At 50.4% G+C, this 19,527-nt stretch overlaps 1 protein-coding gene across 2 annotated transcripts in view; it reads left to right on the plus strand.

The window, feature by feature from the left end:
* The window catches only part of DEAF1 (DEAF1 transcription factor), a 61,140-nt gene that overhangs the window by 9,551 nt on the left and 32,062 nt on the right, over nucleotides 1–19,527 (plus strand). The window contains exons 6-10 of one of the 2 annotated variants that reach the window (XM_030801562.1): nucleotides 1,642–1,707; nucleotides 6,826–6,952; nucleotides 8,081–8,209; nucleotides 9,085–9,213; nucleotides 13,779–14,026. In XM_030801562.1, the coding sequence (XP_030657422.1) occupies nucleotides 1,642–1,707; nucleotides 6,826–6,952; nucleotides 8,081–8,209; nucleotides 9,085–9,213; nucleotides 13,779–14,026 (699 nt within the window). The remainder of the gene's footprint in view (nucleotides 1–1,641; nucleotides 1,708–6,825; nucleotides 6,953–8,080; nucleotides 8,210–9,084; nucleotides 9,214–13,778; nucleotides 14,027–19,527) is intronic. The other variant, XM_030801563.1, reaches the window with a different exon arrangement.

The following is a 19,527-nucleotide window of genomic DNA, read 5'->3' on the forward strand; positions in this document are numbered from 1 at the left end:
AATAGCTGCAGAAAGGGGGCGTGTCAAATACACAAAAAATGAAAACAGTGGAAGTTAAGATAATCGCTTCTGTTTGAATGCATGTGACCCTTTCAAAGTCACCTAACTTCTCATCAGTCTACTAAGAAAAGAGGACTTCTAATTCCTATTCCAGTTTAGCTCCTTGGGTGTTATTAAGGAAGCAGTTCCTGTAGAGTCTTTTGCAAATCTTGAAAGAGGTAGGTTCTGCCACCAGTAATGGCATTGTGAAAAGGAGAAGGCTCTGGAAATTACTCTTTTTGTTTTGTTTTTGTTTTTGTTTTTTTTTGAGACAGAGTCTCACCCTGTTGCCCAGGCTGGAGTGCAGTGGCTTGATCTTGGCTCACTGCAACCTCCGCCTCCCAGGCTCAGATGATTGTCCCACCTCAGCCTCCTGAGTAGCTGGGATTACAGGTGCCTGCCACCACGCCTGGCTTTTTTTTTTTTTTTTTTCCCCAGTAGAGATGGGGTTTTACCGTGTTGGCCAGGCTGGTCTTGAAGTCCTGACCTCAGGTGATCTGCCTGCCTCGGCCTCCCAAAGTGCTGGGATTACAGGTGTGAGCCACAGTACCCGGCCTATTTTTTTTGTATTTTTTCATAGGGACGGGGTTTCACCAGGCTGGCCAGGCTGGTCTCGAACTCCCGACCTCAACTGAGCCACCTGCCTCGCCTCTCAAAGTGCCGAGATTACAGGCGTGAGCCACAATACCCGGCCTACTTTTTGTATTTTAATGGAGACCAACCATGTTGGTCAGGTTGGTCTTGAACTCCTGACCTTAAGTGAGCCACCCCCCTCAGCCTCCCAAAGTGCTGGGATTACAGGCGTGAGCCACCACACCTGGCCTGGGCATTACCTGATTTCTCATAATTTTTTTTTTTTTTTTTTTTTTTTTTTTGAGGCAAAGGCCTCCCTCTGTTGCCCAGGCTGGAGTGCAGTGGTGCGATCTCAGCTCAATGTAACCTCTGCCTCCCTGGTTCAAGCGATCCTCCTGCCTGAGCCTCCCAGGTAGCTGGGACTATGGGCATGCGCCACCACGCCAGCTAATTTTTGTATTTTTAGTAGACATGAGGTTTCACCATGTTGGCCAGGCTGGTCTCTAGCTCCGGAGCTCAGGTGGTCTGCCTGCCTCGGCCTCTCAAAGTCCTGGGATTACAGGCATGAGCCACCATGCCCGGTCCTGATTTTGCAGAATTTTTATCTTTATGAGGTTGGGCATGGTGGCTTACGCTTGTAATCCCAGCACTTCGAGAGGCCGAGGCGGGCAGATTGCTTGAGGCCAGGAGTTCGAGACCAGCCTGGTCAACATGGCAAAACCTGTCTCTACTAAAGAGACAAAAATTAGCTGGATGTGGTGGTGCAAGCCTATAATCCCAGCTTCTTGGGAGGCTGAGGCACAAGAATTGCTTGCGCTGGGGAGGCAGAGGTTGCGCTGAGCCGAGAATGTGCCACTGCACTCCAGCCTGGGCAACCCAACAAGACTTCAGCCTCAAAAAAAAAAAAAAAGAATTTTTATATTTATGAATGGCAGGTAAGTGGTAGAAGTGGTTGAAATCTTCTGTTATTGAATGATACACATTTAGGGGCTAACTTTCTAATGTGTGGTGGTTCTTTTTACATCTCAGGATGGGATCTTAAACCCTCACGCTGCCTCTTGCACCTGTGCTGCCTGCTGCGACGACATGACCTTAGTAAGTTGCCAGCGTGTCTGGAGCAGGAGCACTTGGTGGGGCTGGGGGTGGCCGAAAGGGTCCCACAGCGCTTAGCCTCTTGGCTGTTTCCCTCCTGCCCTCTGCCTTGGAGAGAGACACTGTCCTCACTTCTCCTGGGTTGTTCTGTCCCCTGCTCCCTGATACACCACGATGAATCCTGATGTCTCGATGGGGGGACACGTGGTTGGCCCCCAAGATGTTGCTCAAAGAACATTTATGGAAACCTTAAATAATGAAAAGCAGTTATAATGTCACTGCCTTAACTCTAAAACTAAACATACACACTTTTCCTTGTATGCGTGCCATTTTATATTCTGCATTTTGTAACATGTCAGAAAAATGCTATCGTAAACTTATTCATGTATAGAGCTTTTAACGTCTTTTTGACGTATTTCCTTATTCTAAATTCTTAACTACTTCACAAAGACCCAAAATAATTTTTTTTCTTTCTTTTTTTTTTTTGAGACGAAGTCTGACTCTGTTGCCCACACTGGAGTGCAGTGGCACGGTCTCGGCTCACTGCAACCTCCGCCTCCCGGATTCAAGCAATTCTCCTGCCTCAGCCTCCCGAGTAGCTGAGATTACAGGCGTGCGCCACAACGCCTGGCTAATTTTTGTATTTTTAGTAGAGATGGGGTTTTGCCACGTTGGTCAGGCTGGTCTCAAATTCCTGACCCACGTGATCCGTCCGCCGTGGCCTTCCAAAGTGTTGACATTACAGGCGTGAGCCACTGCACCTCAAAAAAAAGAACATAGACCTACCATGTTCTCGGGGTGAAACACTAAACATCCTAGAATTGTGTAGTTCATAAATAGATTTCATGTGATTCTAGTGGAAAAAACAATTTTGTGAACGTAAAATAATTTTGAAGTTGATTGGGAAAAGCCAGTAGGTGAGACTCTTAGAGACACTGCAGGAGTAAAGGAGCCGGGAGGAGGCGTCGGTCCCACTGGCAGTTGAGCCTGTGGGTAGATCATTTGCAGGGGCTCCAACACTGAAGTACTTAGATGTCAGTCTAGGAAATCATGTACAGGGTTTGTACGTGGAAGATACTGAAGAAAATGCTGAAGAAAGACACCAGAGAAGATTGAAATATGTCAAAAGACATCTTGTGCCCGTGGATTAGAAGACTCAGTATAGTAAAGATGTGACTTTTTCCCAAGTTGATTCATAGGTTTAACACAATTACTATCAAAATGCCAGCAGGAGGCCGGGTGCGGTGGCTCACGCTTGTAATCCCAGCACTTTGGGAGGCCGAGGCGGGCGGATCACGAGGTCAGGAGATCGAGACCACGGTGAAACCCCATCTCTACTAAAAACACAAAAAATTAGCCGGGCGTAGTGGCGGGCGCCTGTAGTCCCAGCTACTCGGAGAGGCTGAGGCAGGAGAATGGCGTGAACCCGGGAGGCGGAGCTTGCAGTGAGCCGAGATTGCACCACTGCACTCCAGCCTGGGCGACAGAGCGAGACTCCGTCTCAAAAAAAACAAAACAAAAAATGCCAGCAGGATTATTTTTAGATGCAGACAAGCTGATTCTAAAATTTGCATAAAAAGGTAAAGGAAATAAAAAAGCCAAACCAGTTTTGAAATAAAAGTTTAAAATGGGTGGAATCACATCGCGGGGTCTTAAGACTTACTAGGTTGTGACGGTAATCAAGACAGTGTGGCACTGGCAGAGGGAGAGACCCCAGGGTCTGGGTCAGACTAGAGCGTCGTGGTAGAGTCCAGCAAATGGCCTTGGAGCGGCTGGACGTTCGTCGGCAGAGACAGAGGATGACCTAAACTTCACACTTGGTAGAAAAATGAATTCAAAACGCGTCATCGATCTAAAGTGAAAGGTAAAACTATAACATTTTTAGGAGAAAACACATTGGAAAATCTTCCTGACCTGGAGTTAGAACTAGGATTTCTTGGATTGGACTTTATCAAATTTTAAAACTTTTGGCTTCCACTTGGGGAATGGTGGTGTGATGAGCTCAGTGGACCAACTCTCCAGAGAAATAACTAGTGAAAATTGTGAAAAAATAACCCCTTAAGGTCTCCAGAAATTGTCCTGGGGGCACACAGCAAATAAAGAAATGTCCAAGAAAACGTAGTCAGTCTTGGAAAGAGCAGTGAGGATTGTGACGTTTGAGTTACAGCCAGCTCCTTCCCTCCCTTTCTGCCCCCAGCTCCCTGTGGAGGAGGCTCCATTCTGGGTGGTTGTGACCAAGAAAACAGGGTTCCCACTCCTTGCAGCTCCCGGGCAAGGGATATGGTATCTCACTGGGAGGGGCAGGCCACCAGCATTTCTCAACCCCTTCAGCTCTGAGTTGCAGTACATTCCTGGGAAGTGTGACTGAAAATCTCTTCAATCAGCCCCACTCAGAGGGCAGAGGCTTTACCCAGGCGTGGGAGGCCAAGCATAGGGAGGCCCCAATTTCCCTCAACCCAGATTACCCATAGGGTGGAGCATCCATGCAGTGAGAGGCTGCTGCCCCCCACACAGAGCCCGGCTGATGCAGCAGAATTCCCTCTGATAGACTCAGGCACTGTTCCCGCCTCTAGGTCTATAGTAGGGGCTCAGACATTCAGCCCAAAAGAGAGAGAGGCCATAAGAACAGAGAGCTCCAAAGACCCTCCCGGAGGAACTGACTTGATTTGAAACAGTGTGGGGATGTTCAAGCCTAAAAGTGCCCTGGAAAACAGTGGACATTTTGGTGGTAAGCAGTTAAGAGGAGGCCGGCAGTTCCATTAGAGCAAGAAACTAAACTGTAGGTCAGCAAGTTCACCAGAGAGGCGAGGAAAGCCACAGCTAAGAACCCACCTGGGAAACCGACCTTCAAGATCTAACCTCTCGGTAAAGAAGGCCTAATTTAATTGGCTCAGACAGCGGAGCAATGTGTGCCCCAGGGCATTGTTGAAAGTGATGGAGCAGGCCGCTGGCAGTTAGTTGATTCTGACACTTGACTAAACCAACAGCTTAACAGAGATCAGGGAGAGAGACAGCCAAAACCTCCACCACCAAAGGTGGCTGCACCCTACCCAGGGCCGAGCCCTCAGAGGAGCAGCAGCCAAGGCCGCCCCCGGAGAACTGGCTCAGTAAAACCGTCCAGCCCCGTCCCTGAATAACAAACAAGCTGACAGCAGCAAGGAGCCTGGAGAAAGGAGAACTGCTTTCCACTGTTGCTACAATGTATCACCTGCGACGTCTTATTCTTAACAAAAGACGATAAGACATGCAAAGAGCCTTGAACCATACACAGGAAGAACGCAGGCAACAGAAATTGTCTGGAGAGGCCCGGATGTTGAGTTTAACAGGAAAAAGCTTTAAAATAACCATCCTCAGTATGTTCAGAGGACTAAAGGAAACCACAGCTAGAGATTGCATGGAAGGTCTGAAGACACTGTCTCCTCACTGGAGAATGTCAATGAAGAGACATAAATTACTAAAAAAAGTCGGCCGGGCACGGTGTCTCACGCCTGTAATCCCAGCACTGGGAGGCCGAAGTGGGCAGATCACGAGGTCAAGAGATCGAGACCATCCTGGCTAACACGGTGAAACCCCGTCTGTACTAAAAATACAAAAAATTAGCCAGGCTTGGTGGCGGGCGCCTGTAGTCCCAGCTACTCGGGAGGCTGAAGCAGGAGAATAGCGTGAACCTGGGAGGCAGAGCTTGCAGTGAGCCCAGATTGTGCCACTGCACTCCAGCCTGGGTGACAGAGTGAGACTCCGTCTGGAAAAAAAAAAAAAAAAAAGTCAAATGGAAATTGTAGACTTGAAAAGAAGAATAACTGAATGAAAACTTCACTAGAGAGTCTCAACAGGTTTGAACTGGCAGAAGCAACGCTGTGAGCGTGTGTCTGGCAGCCTTGTGTGGTGCTGGGCTTGCGAGGGTCTCGGATCGGAGGCGGGAGTGTCCCAGGCCCAGCTGCGTGAGGGTTTGGCCTCTTCCATGGGGAGATCTTTGGTGACTTTTACCGTTTTCTTCTTTAATTGCTCCCATGCCTCCTCCTGTCTGGCGTGGTGCTGCTGAAGCTATGCCCTTGTGCTGCCAACTTTCTCCTCTGTGGCTTCTTCTCATTCCTCCCTTGCTTGACCCCCATCTATTTTCTGTCTTTTAGGAATTCCTGGCCTTTTTTTTTTTTTTTGAGATGGAGTCTCGCTGTCGCCCTGGCTGGAGTGCAGTGGCGCAATGTCGGCTCACTACACGCTCTGCCTCCCTGGTTCACGCCATTCTCCTGCCTCAGCCTCCTGAGTAGCTGGGACTACAGGCACCTGCCACCACGCCCGGCTAATTTTTTGTATTTTTAGTAGAGACGGGGTTTCACCATGTTAGCCAGGATGATCTCGAGCTCCTGATCTCGTGATCCGCCCACCTCGGCCTCCCAAAGTGCTGGGATTACAGGCGTGAGCCACCGCGCCCGGCCTCGTATGTTCAAGTATCCTTTCTGTCATTTTAAGGGATTTGGGGCCTGAAGAGGTGGGATTTTGGCTGGGTGCGGTGGCTCACACCTGTAATCCCACCACTTTGAGAGGCTGAGGCTGGAGGATCACCTGAGGTTGGGAGTTTGAGATCAGCCTGACCAACATGGAGAAACCCCGTCTCTACTAAAAATACAAAAATTAGCCAGGCGTGGTGGTGCGCATCTGCAATCCCAGCTACTCAGGAGGCTGTGGCAGGAGAATCACTTGAACCTCGGAGGCGGAGGTTGCAGTGAGTGGAGATCGTGCCACTGCACTCCAGCCTGGGCAACAGAGTGAGACTCTCATGTCTCAAAAAAAAAAAAAAGAGAAAGAAAATTAGCTGGGTTTGGTGACACATGCCTGTAATCACAGCTACTGAGGGGGCTAAGGCAGGAGAATCACCTGAACCCGGGAGGCGGAGGTTGCAGTAAGCCGAGATCGCGCCACTGCACTCCAGTGTGGGCAACTAGAGTGAAACTCCGTCTCAAAAAAGAAAAAGAGGTGGGATTTTTAGGGGCGCTTACCATCTTAATGTGGTCTCACCGTGTGACTCACACACCCTGCGGTGCCACCACTCAAGGAGGAATTGCAAGCGCAGCATAGCTTTTGCACACATGAACGTGGTGGCTTCTCTCCTTTCTCCCCCAGAGTGGCCCGGTCAGGCTTTTTGTGCCTTACAAAAGGCGCAAGAAGGAGAATGAACTGCCCACAACTCCCGTGAAGAAGGATTCCCCCAAGAACATCACGTTGCTTCCAGCCACCGCGGCTACCACCTGTGAGTTTGAGAAAACACAGCTCTAGTTTACTGAGGGGACCTGAGTGCGTTGCCTTCTCTCATCACCACTCCCACGGCCACTGTGGGATTCTCATTTCTAAAGCACATTGTGTGGCTGGAGGGATGCCAACGCTTTCGTGCACCTTTGCAGTGCGGCCCCTGAGTGGGAAGGGCTGTCCCAGTGCCCAGCTCAGTCTTGCTTCCCTGGGACCCAGCCACTGTCGGCCTTGTCCTGGGCTGTTTCCCAGTGTGAGTGAGCATGACCGAGTGCCCAGCACGCGCTCAGGAGACGTTTCCTGACAGGGGCGTCCTTGGTGAGGGATTCTCAGTGCGCTGGACGAGGGCTGCAGAGAGCTCTGTGGGTCCTTCTCTGTGGCCAGGCTGGAGGGCAGCGTCAGGATCCCGGCTCGCTGCAGCCTCGGTCTCCCAAGCTCAGGCACTCCTCCCACCTCAGCCTCCCAAGTAGCTGGGACCACAGGCACGTGCCACCATGCCCAGCTAATGTTTTTATTTTTTTGTACAGACAGGGTTTAAATGGGGAGAGGTAGCAATAGGAGAAAATGTCTTTGTAATAGGCTTTTGTTAACTAATATAAGTCTGGGTTTTTGCATTTATAGAGCAAGGTCTTTCTAAAACACCCTGTCGGCTCCTTCCTGAGGCCCTGGGTGGTGGGTGCAGGAAGAGTCTCACAGCAGCAGAGTCTCAAGATCTGTCGCCAGGATTTGTTTTTGAGCTGGAGAGGCAGCCTTGCTGTGGGACGCGGCTGCTTTTTACCTTCAGCTTGGATTAAAGATGTTTTCTTAATTCGAACCACAAAGTACTTAAAAATCATTGAAAGTTTTATTTTGTGTTTGTTTTTTGGCTGGGCAGCATGTTTCCGTGGTTCACAGTTTAAACAATGAACAGTTGGTGGTGGCAAGTTGCCATCCTGGCCGTCCTGGTTTTCTCCTGTGAGGTCTCCTCCAAGATCTGGGATTTCCCCTGTGTCCTTCACATGGGAGGGTACGGTTACCGTTGCCTGCACTTCAGCCCAGGCCCCCACAAGGATTGGTGCCCGCGGGTGGCACAGGACCTGTGTGCCGTGGGCGCCACTGCCTGGCCATGTGAAATGTGCTTCTGCCTTTCCAGTCACCGTGACCCCCTCGGGACAGATCACGACCTCGGGGGCACTGACCTTTGACCGAGCATCCACTGTAGAGGCCACTGCTGTCATATCAGAGAGTCCGGCCCAGGGCGACGTCTTCACAGGAGCCACGGGTGAGCTGCTCCAGTGCCTGCCTGACACGTCCTCGGTATATCCTTGACTATGACATCACTTCCCCGACACCACATTGGGCTGCGTAGGCTGCTGGGTACCTCGAGCGGGGCCTTGAACCAGGCGTTTGTTGGTGGGGATAGCGTGGGAGCCACGTCAGGTGGGCGGTGCAGTGTGGATAGGGTTGGCGTGTGGCAGTGGGTTACTTGTGACAGATGCCAGAGCCGGCAAAGCTGAAAATACTGTGTCTGCCGGCTCCTGCTTTTGACTGCAGTTGTGCAACAGAAATGCGGCCTAGCCAGATGTGTGCTGGAGAATATTCTAGTAGCCACACTGAGGAAAATAAAGGAAAGAGCTAGAACTGATTTTTTTTTTTTTTTTTTTGAGGTGGAGTCTCGCTCCATCCCCCAGGCTGGAGTGCAGTGGCGCCATCTCAGCTCACTGCAAACTCCGCCTCCCGGGTTGACACCATTCTCCTGCTGCAGCCTCCCAAGTAGCTGGGACTACAGGTGCCCGCCACCATGCCCGGCTACTTTTTTTTTTGTATTTTTAGTAGAGACGGGGTTTGACTATGTTAGCCAGGATGGTCTTGATCTCCTGACCTCGTGATCCGCCAATCTTGGCCTCCCAAAGTGCTGGGATTATAGGCGTGAGCCACTGCGCCTGGCCTGATTTTTATAATCTATTTTATTTCACCTGATACAACCCCAATCCTATTATGTCAGCAATTCAGGCTTACCACATTTCAGGGGGTCAGTAGTCACGTGTGGCCATAAGCTACTATGTGTACTGAATGGCGCAGCCATAGAGCGTGATCTTTAGAGTCTGCTGTGCAGACAACTGTCCCGAGGCTCCCTGTCCCTTTTCTCCCCAACAGTCCAAGAGGCCAGCGTGCAGCCCCCATGCAGGGCCAGCCACCCTGAGCCTCACTACCCCGGCTATCAGGACAGCTGCCAGATCGCACCGTTTCCAGAAGCTGCGTTGCCAACATCACATCCCAAAATAGGTAGGTTTGAAAGAATTCACATATGTACAGGTTATTGTCCTCAGAATTGCTTCCTATGAAAGAATTTCTAAGTGAAATGCGATTCGTTTTGTTTTGTTTTGTTGTTGTTGATGCATTAGATCAGTGGCTGGCAAAGTGTGGCCCACTGCCTATGTTTGTAAATAAAGTTTTACTGACACACAGCCACGTCCATTCCTGTGTGTGCTGTGGAAGTTGCTTTTGGCACAACAGCAGGGCAAGCCCCTAGAAACCAATTGGCCCGTGAAGTCTGAAGTTCTTTCTGGTGAGTTTGCTGTTGTCCCCTTGAGGGTAGACACTCCCCAGTGGCAGGTCTTGGTCTCTCCAGAGCTGGCATAGACATTCGGTATCTGCTGAAAGAAAGAAAAAACAAGGCCTAAATGTGGCCTAAATCTTTAAAATGATGATACATTGTAAATGCATTCTAACTTTGATTTTTCGTTTAACTGCACTTTTATTTTTTTTGAGATGGAGTCTCGCTCTGTTGCCCAGGCTGGGGTGCAGTGGCACAATCTTGGCTCGCTGCAACCTCTGCCTGGTTCAAGTGATTCTCCTGCCTCAGCCTCCCAAGTAGCTGAGATTACAGGTCTCGAACTCCTGACCTCAAGTGATCCATCCACCTCAGCCTCCCAAAGTGCTGGGATTACAGGTGTGAGCCACCACATGCAGCCAAGATTTCTGTATAATTATACGGTTTTTTTTTGTTTTTTTTTGTTTGTTTGTTTGTTTTTTTTGAGACAGAGTGTCACTCTGTTGCCCAGGCTGGAGTGCAGTGGAGCAATCTCGGTTCACTGCAACCTCTGCCTGCCAGGTTCAAGCAATTCTCCTGCCTCAGCCTCCTGAGTAGCTGGGACTACAGGTGCACGCCACCATGCCCAGCTGATTTTTTTTTTTTTTTGTATTTTTAGTAGAGACGGGGTTTCACCATACTGGTCAGGCTGGTCTCGAACTCCTGACCTCATGATCCACCTGCCTCAGCCTCCCAAAGTGCTGGGATTACAGGCGTGAGCCATCGCGCCCAGCCATAATTATACTTTTTTAAAGGGTGCATATGATCAATACATGATTGATTGAACCCTCCCCTGCTGGTGGCAAATGCATGTTTTCCATTTTTCACTATCACAGACAGTGCAAGAAACTTGTTCATGAAAAACTTACCTTTTCATCTTCATTTGCTTGTTTCATTATTCTCCCTTTTGCCTGTCTAAACTCTTTCCATCTTTAAAGCTTACCTCAGGGCTGGGCGTGGTGGCTCATCTTTTTTTTTTGAGATGGAGTCTTGATCTGTTGCCCAGGCTGGAGTGCAGACTACAGGCACGCGCCACCATGCCCGGCTAATTTTTGTATTTTTAGTAGAGATGGGGTTTCACCACTTTGGCTAGGATGGTCTTAATCTCTTGACCTTGTGATCTGCCTGCTTTGGCCTCCCAAAGTGCTTGGATTACAGGCGTGTGGCTCACCCGTTTAATCCCAGCACTTTAGGAGGCCGAGGCCAGGAGTTTGAGACCAGCCTGGGCAACATAAGGAGACCCCATCTCTATTAACTGGAAAAAAAAAAAAAAGTGTGGGGTGGGTGTTGGTAAAGCATTTATACCAAGAAATCAGCAAATGCTTGAAATCAGAGCTTTTTCTCCAGGAGGGCTGGGGTTCGCATCGACCGCTCGCCCGTGGTGCAAGGTGTGCATGTGTCTCCTGGATCTCTGTCCCCAGGTGCCCTTGGTGGGCAGAAGTCAGAAACGTTCTCATGTGTACGTGTGCATGTTTGTGCTCCAAGTCTGTGTGTGTTGAAAGCCATGAGCTTGCCCCAGTGTCTCTAGTTCCAGTGTGGAACCTCAGGGTTTGTTCTAGTTCCTTTGTAACTTTCTTCTCCAATTGTAAGAAACCCCGCTGGGCGTGGTGGCTCACGCCTGTAATCCCAGCACTTTGGGAGGCTGAGGCAGGCGGATCACCTGAGGTCAGGAGTTCGAGACCAGCCTGACCAACGTGGAGAAACCCTGTCTCTACTAAAAATACAAAATTAGCCAGGCCTGGTGGCAGATGCCTGTAATCCCAGCTACTCGGGAGGCTGAGGCAGGCGAATCGCTTGAACGCAGGAGGGCAGTGAGCCAAGATGATGCCACTGCCCTCCAGCCTGGGCGACACAGCGAGACTCTGATTTAGCCACTTCCCGCCCCTGGTCATTGTCCACGGCGCTGATTCTGTGAACATTTCCGGGTCCAGCAGCTGCATTCAGATGAGTTTTACAACGTGGAGCTGGGTGGGTGGAGCTGGGTGGGTGGAGCTGGGTGGGTGGAGCGGGGAGTGATGGCACATCCTCCCGCCTCTGTTGCCTGCTGGGGGGATGTCAGGTGCTGGGGGATGTCGGGTGCTGGGGATGTCGGGTGCTGGGGGATGTCGGGTGCTGGGGATGTCGGGTGCTGGGGGATGTCGGGTGCTGGGATGTCGGGTGCTGGGGATGTGGGTGCTGGGGGGATGTCGGGTGCTGGGGATGTCGGGTGCTGGGGGGATGTCGGGTGCTGGGGGGATGTCGGGTGCTGGGGGATGTCGGGTGTGGGGGATGTCGGGTGCTGGGGGATGTCGGGTGCTGGGGGGATGTCGGGTGCTGGGGGATGTCGGGTGCTGGGGGATGTCGGGTGCTGGGGGATGTCGGGTGCTGGGGATGTCGGGTGCTGGGGGGATGTCGGGTGCTGGGGGATGTCGGGTGTTGGGGGATGTCGGGTGCTGGGGGATGTCGGGTGCTGGGGGATGTCGGGTGCTGGGGGATGTCGGGTGCTGGGGGATGTCGGGTGCTGGGGGATGTCGGGTGCTGGGGGATGTCGGGTGCTGGGGGATGTCGGGTGCTGGGGGATGTCGGGTGCTGGGGGATGTCGGGTGCTGGGGGATGTCGGGTGCTGGGGGATGTCGGGTGCTGGGGGATGTCGGGTGCTGGGATGTCGGGTGCTGGGGGATGTGGGGTGCTGGGGGATGTCGGGTGTTGGGGGGATGTCGGGTGCTGGGGGATGTCGGGTGCTGGGGGATGTCGGGTGCTGGGGGATGTCGGGTGTTGGGGGGATGTCGGGTGCTGGGGGATGTCGGGTGCTGGGGGGATGTCGGGTGCTGGGGGGATGTCGGGTGCTGGGGGATGTCGGGTGCTGGGGGATGTCGGGTGTTGGGATGTCGGGTGCTGGGGGGATGTCGGGTGCTGGGGGGATGTCAAGCTGTGTGCTGGGGGTGTCGGGTGCTGGGGGGATATCAAGCTGTGTGCTGGGGGATGTCATCCTGCGTGCTGGGGGATGTCAGGTGCTAGGGGGATGTCAAGCTGCTAGCTGGGGGATGTCAGGTGCTGGGGGATGTCAGGCTGTGTGCTGGGGGATGTCAGGTGCTGGGGGGATGTCAGATGCTGGGGGGTGTCAGGTGCTGGGGGGATGTCAGGTGCTGGGGGATGTCAGGTGCTGGGGGATGTCAGGCAGTGATTTGTTGTTTGTTGGTCATTTTTTTACCTGACTTCCCAACATTGCGTGAGAGTTTTTTCTTTTTTGAGATGGAGTCTCACTCTGTCGCCCACGCTTGAGTGCACTGGTATGATCTCGGCTCACCGCAACTTCCGCCTCCCGGGTTCAAATGATTCTTATGCCTCAGCCTCCCCGGTAGCTGGGATTATAGACGCTTTCACACCTAGCTAATTTTTGTATTTTTTGGTAGAGATGGGTTTCGCCATGTTGACCAGGCTAGCCTCGAACTCATGACCTCAAGGGATCTGCCCACCTCGGCCTCCCAAAGTGCTGGGATTACACGTGTGAGCCACCGTGCCTGGCCTCTTTTCTTTTTGAGACAGGGTCTCATTACGTCACCAAGGCCGAAGAACAGTGGCGCAGTCATGGCTCACTGTAGCCTCGACCACCTGGGCTCAAACCATCCTCCCACTGAGTAGCTGGGATCACAGGTGAATGTCACCATGCCCAGCTAGTTGTTTTGTTTTTGATTTTTGTTTTGTAGAGACAAGGTCTTGCTATGTTGCCCAGGCTGGTCTTGAACTCCTGGGCTCAAGGGATCCTCCCACCTCAGTCTCCCAAAGTGCAGGGATTACAGGCATGAGCCACTGCGCCGGGTGATGAGAATTTTTATTTATTTATTATTTTTTAATTTAATTTTTTTTTTTTTTCTAGATGGAGTCTCGCTTTGTTGCCCAGGCTGGAGTGCAGTGGTGCAGTCTCTGCTCACTGCAAGCTCTGCCTCCCAGGTTCACACCTTTCTCCTGCCTCAGCCTCCTGAGGTAGCTGGGACTACAGGTGTCCACTACCACGTCCAGCTAATTTTTTGTATTTTTTTTTAGCTAATTTTTTGTATTTTTTGTATTTTTTTTTTAACACAGTGAAACACCGGGTTTCATTGTGTTAGCCAGGATGGTCTCGATCTCCTGACCTCATGATCCGCCTGCCTTGGCCTCCTAAAGCACTGGGATTACAGGCGTGAGCCACCGCACCCGGCTGAGAATTTTTAACGGAGGCCATTTTGAAGCTAGGAAATGTATTAATTTCTTGGTTTATTTTGCTTTCCAAATGCTCTAGTGTTGACATCATTGCCTGCGCTGGCAGTCCCACCCCCGACTCCCACCAAAGCGGCACCTCCCGCGTTGGTTAATGGGCTGGAGCTGTCAGAGCCGCGGAGCTGGCTGTACCTGGAAGAGATGGTCAACTCCTTGCTCAACACCGCGCAGCAGCTGAAGACACTGTTTGAACAAGCCAAACACGCCAGCACCTACCGAGAAGCTGCTGCAAACCAGGCCAAGATCCACGCTGACGCAGAGCGGAAGGAGGTAACCTTAGAATAAATGGGAAGACGCGACCCGTGCTTTGTCCCCCTACGCCGCCCTGGTGCCTACACCCAGCTTTGTAAGACCCACCTTGGCTCACAAGGCCCCTGCCCCATCTTTCTGGAAAAGGAGCTGTGGAGAGTCATTTACAAATGAAGCTTTTCCTATAGAAAAGCTTATTGCACCTTATTGTTAAGGTGGTTTTGGTTTTTGTAAATAAGATTGCTTTGTTTCAGAAAGGGAAACAATTTTGTGCACATCAGCTGTTGTGAATACTCACCTTTTCTAGGCATCATTCATCCTTTGTCTTCCTGTAGTGAAATGTGCTTATATTTTGTGAAGTTTGGAGAACATCATCTGTTGAGCGACTGGCAGGGCAAACGCTCAGCCCCTCCCTGGGAGCCGAGCTCCGTCCATCTGCTGTCACAAAGCCCTCCCCGCTTCTGGCACGTTCTTCAGAAGGTGGCTCCTGTGCGTGGTGGGAGGCTCACAGGGTGTCGTGCCCATGTTTTCTGCAGCTTCCTCTTACTGCAGCACAAGCAAAAGGTCACTTAGGCCCCTTCGGCCTCTTTTCATATGGAGTCTCTACTTCATATGAACGCTTTACTTAGATTGAAGACTTTGAGGTAATATAAAGGTTCAGGTGGTGACATGAATAGGGTAGATAGAAATTACTAGAGCCATAGTAAGCTGGAGAGAGGGTGGAGGTTTCTCACCTACTTCTCATAGCCCAAACCCAGCAGACAGGTACTATGTGTCACAGGGCACGGGGATGAGAAGGTGAGAGAGGAGGGCGCCAGTCTCCTCGGCACAGGTGGGGAGCTCTGAAGGCCACAGGAAAGGACAGGGATGGATTTTGTTGTAGCTGCTTTTTCAGGTATGGTAACGTGGACTTTGGTTTGTAAACAAAAGTCAAATTCATATTTTTCCCACCAAATCTACGTAAGAAACGTTTTCGGCCGGGCGCGGTGGCTCACACTTGTAAACCCAGCACTTTGGGAGGCCGAGGCGGGTGGATCACGAGGTCAGGAGATCGAGACCATGGTGAAACCCCGTCTCTACTAAAAATACAAAAAAATTAGCCAGGTGTGGTGGTGGGCGCCTGTAGTCCCAGCTACTTGGAGAGGCTGAGGCAGGAGAATGGCGTGAACCCAGGAGGCGGAGCTTGCAGTGAGCCGAGATTGCGCCACTGCACTCCAGCCTGGGCAACAGAGCAAGACTCCATCTCAAAAAAAAAAAGAAAGAAACGTTTTCCCCTATTTCTACTTTCTATTTTTATTTTTATTTGTGGAACAGGCTGTCACTCTGTCGCCCAGGCTAGAATGTAGTGGCACAATCTCGGCTCACCGCAACCTTCGCCTCCCGGGCTCCAGCGATTCTTGTGCCTCAGCCTCCCAAGTAGCTAGGACTACAGGCACTCACCACCACACCCGGCTAATTTTCTGTATTTTTGGTAGAGATGGAGTTTTACCACGTTGCCCAGGCTGGTCTCACACTCCTGAGCTCAGGTGATCTACCTGCCTCAGCCTCTTAAAGTGCTGGGATTGCAGATGTGAGCCACCATGCCCGGCTTCTACTTTTTATAGAAGAACTTTTTATTTATGTATTTATTTTATTATCATTATTATTTTTTTTTTTTAGTTGCTGCTTTATTTTACTTTATTTTATTTTTTGAGACGGAGTCTCATTCCATCACCCAGGCTGGAGTGCAGTGGCACGATCTTTGCTAACTGTAACCTCCACTTCCTGGGATCAAGCAATTCTCCTGCCTCAGCCTCCCGAGTAGCTGGGACTGCAGGTGCCTGCTGCCATGCCTGGCTAATTCTTGTATTTTTAGTAGAGACAGGGTTTCACCGTGTTGGCCAGGCTGGTCTCAAACTCCTGACCTTAAGCGAGCTACTCGCCTCAGCCTCTTAAAGTGCTGGGATTATAGGTATTTATTTATTTATCTATTTTTAATTTTTTTTTTTTTTGAGACGGAGTCTTGCTGTGTCGCTCAGGCTGGAGTGCAGTGGCACGATCTCAGCTCACTGCAGCCTCCTCCTCCCGGGTTCAAGTGATTCTCCTGCCTCAGCCTCCGGAGTAGCTGGGATTACAGGCATGTGCTACCACACCTGGCTGATGTTTTGTATTTTTAGTAAAGATGGGGTTTCACTATGTTAGCCAGGCTGGTCTCGAACCCCTGACCTCAGGTGATCCACCCACCTCGGCCTCCCAAAGTGCTGGGATTACAGGTGTGAGCCACCGTGCCCGGCCTATTTATTTTTTAAATTTTTTTTTTTTTTTTGAGACGGAGTCTCGCTCTGTCGCCCAGGCTGGAGTGCAGTGGCACCATCTCGGCTCACTGCAAGCTCCGCCTCCTGGGTTCACGCCATTCTCCTGCCTCAGCCTCTCCGAGTAGCTGGGACTACAGGCGCCCGCCACCACGCCCGGCTAATTTTTTGTATTTTTTTAGTAGAGACGGGGTTTCACCATGGTCTCGATCTCCTGACCTCGTGGTCCGCCCGCCTCGGCCTCCCAAAGTGCTGGGATTACAAGCGTGAGCCACTGCGCCCGGCCTTATTTTTTAATTTTTTAATTTTTAAATTTTTCTGTCATTCAGTGCACATCAGGTACTTGTTACAGATTCTACTAGATAAGTGCACACCGAACAGTGATTCTCATCCCAGGCCGTATTCAATGTTAGGGGTTAGTTACAGATTCTACTAGACGAGCACATAACGAACAGTGATTCTCATCCCAGGCTGTATTCAATGTTAGGAGTTTGTTACAGATTCTGCTAGACAAGCACATAACGAACAGTGATTCTCATCCCAGGCCGTATTCAATGTTAGGAGTTTGTTACAGATTCTACTAGACGAGCACATAACGAACAGTGATTCTCATCCCAGGCCGTATTCAATGTTAGGGGTTAGTTACAGATTCTACTAGACGAGCACATAACGAACAGTGATTCTCATCCCAGGCCGTATTCAATGTTAGGGGTTAGTTACAGATTCTACTAGACGAGCACATAACGAACAGTGATTCTCATCCCAGGCCGTATTCAATGTTAGGGGTTAGTTACAGATTCTACTAGACGAGCACATAACGAACAGTGATTCTCATCCCAGGCCGTATTCAATGTTAGGGGTTTGTGTAGTTTCCCCAGGACCTGTAGTGGTGATTGTCCAGAAGCCTTCCGTAGGAGGAATGCATGGTCTTTAGTTATGCTGCAGCTCCAAACAACAGCAACACCACTCAATGACTGTTGAGGTGATGGCAGCGACACTGCAGCTCCACATGGCTGGGGAGGTCTCACCATCATGGCAGACGGCAAAGCGGGAGGAAAAGCATGTCTTAATGGTGACAGGCGAGCAGAAGAGCTTTTTAGATTCTTAATTTTTTAAATGACTGATCAATATGTGATTAGTTTTGTTTTTTTGTTTGTTTTTTGTTTTTTTTAAGAGGTAAGGTCTCACTCTGTTGCCTAGGCTCATGGCTCATTGTAGGCTCAAACTCCTGGAAATACAGATGCATGCCACTACGCCTGCCTAATTTATTTTTTTATTTTTTATTTTTTGTAGAGACTGGGTCTTGCCATGTTGCCCAAGGTGTTCTCAAACTCCTGGGCTCAAGAGATCCTCCTGCCTCAGCCTCTCGAAGTGCTGAGATTACAGGCGTGAGCCAGTGGACCCAGTCTTAATTTTCTTTCAAGGAAGAAAAGCGTTTCTACTCCTGAAGACAAAGATAATTTTAAAATACTTTTTCACTGGGCACAGTGGATCACGCTTGTAATCTCAGCACTTTGAGAGGCTGAGGTGGGAGGATCTTTTGAGCCCAGGAGTTTGAGTCCAGCTTGGACAACATGGTGAAACCCTGTCTCTACAAAAAAATGTAAAAATTAGCTGGGTGTGGTGGTGGGTGCCTGTAGTCTCAGCTACTTAGGAGGCTGAGGCAGGAGACTCGCTTGAACCCAGGAGGCGGAGGTTGCAGTGAGCTGAGATCGGGGCACTGCACTCCAGCCTGGCGACAGAGCAAAACTCTCTCAAAAAAACAAACAAAAAGCCGGGCGCGGTGGCTCACGCCTGTAATCCCAACACTTGGGAGGCTGAGGCGGGCGGATCACAAGGTCAGGAGATCGAGACCATCCTGGCTAACATGGTGAAACCCTGTCTCTATTAAAAATACAAAAAATTAGGCCGGGCGCGGTGGCTCACGCTTGTAATCCCAGCACTTTGGGAGGCCAAGGCAGGCAGATCACAAGGTCAGGAGATCGAGACCACGGTGAAACCCCGTCTCTACTAAAAATAAAAAAAAAAAAAAAATTAGCTGGGCGTGGTGGCGGGCGCCTGTAGTCCCAGCTACTCGGAGAGGCTGAGGCAGGAGAATGGCGTGAACCCGGGAGGTGGAGATTGCAGTGAGCCGAGATCACGCCACTGCCCTCCAGCCTGGGTGACAAAGTAAGACTCTGTCTCAAAAAAAAAAAAAAAAAAAAAAAAAACCCAAAAATTAGCCAGGTGTGGTGACATGCCAGTCAAGAGGCTGAAATGTGAGGATGGCTTGAGCCTAGGAGGTTGATGCTGCAGTGAGCCGTGATCACACCACTGCACTCCAGCCTGGGCAACAGAGTGAGACCTTGTCTCAAAAAAAAAAAAAAGAAATTAAAAAGGAAAAAAATAAAGAAAAAGACATATATATTTTTGAGATGGTCTTGCTGTGTCACCCAGGCTAGAGTGCAGTGGTGTGATCTCGGCTCACTGCAACTTCCGCCTCCCGGGTTCAAGCGATTCTTGTGCCTCAGCTTCCCAGATAGCTGGAATTACAGGTGTGTGCAACCACGCCCAGCTATGTTTTGGTGTTCTAGGAGAGAAGAGGTTTCGTCATGTTGGCTAGGCTGGTCTTAAACTCCAGGCCTCAAGTGATCTACCTGCCTTGGCCTCCCAAAGTGTTGGGATTACAGGTGTGAGCCACCGCACCTGGCCAGAAAAATACTTTTTTTTTTAAAAAAAAAAGTATACTTCCAAATAAACAGCTACTTAATGCTGAAATTTATAGAGGAAAAGAAAGTTTAAAGGCAAAAAAATCTATAACCCTGCACCCAAAGATAATGACTGTGAACACTTGCTGTGTGTCCTTTTGGTCTTTTTTGGTAATTGAGGTAAACTGTATGTACAGCAAAGTGCCTCAGTCTTCACCATAAAATGTAGTGAGTTTTGATGAATGCATGAACCTAGTCATGAGACCATTTCAATCCCTGCAGAAGCGCCACTCATGTCCCCTTCCACCGGTCCCCTGCCCCATGGACAGCCACTGCTCTCATTTATTTGTTTTCTTTTTTCTTTTCTCTTTTGAGACAGCATCTCACTGTGTCACCCAGGCTGGAGTGCACTGGTGCAGTCTCAGCTCACTGCAGCCTTCGCCTCCCAGGTTCAAGTGATTCTCCTGCCTCAGCCTCCCAAATAGCTGGGATTACAGGCACATGACACCATGCCCAGCAAATTTTTGTATTTTTAGTAGAGACA

The sequence above is a fragment of the Nomascus leucogenys genome, chromosome 21 (genome assembly GCF_006542625.1).
Source record: "Nomascus leucogenys isolate Asia chromosome 21, Asia_NLE_v1, whole genome shotgun sequence".
Classification (NCBI taxonomy): domain Eukaryota; kingdom Metazoa; phylum Chordata; class Mammalia; order Primates; family Hylobatidae; genus Nomascus; species Nomascus leucogenys.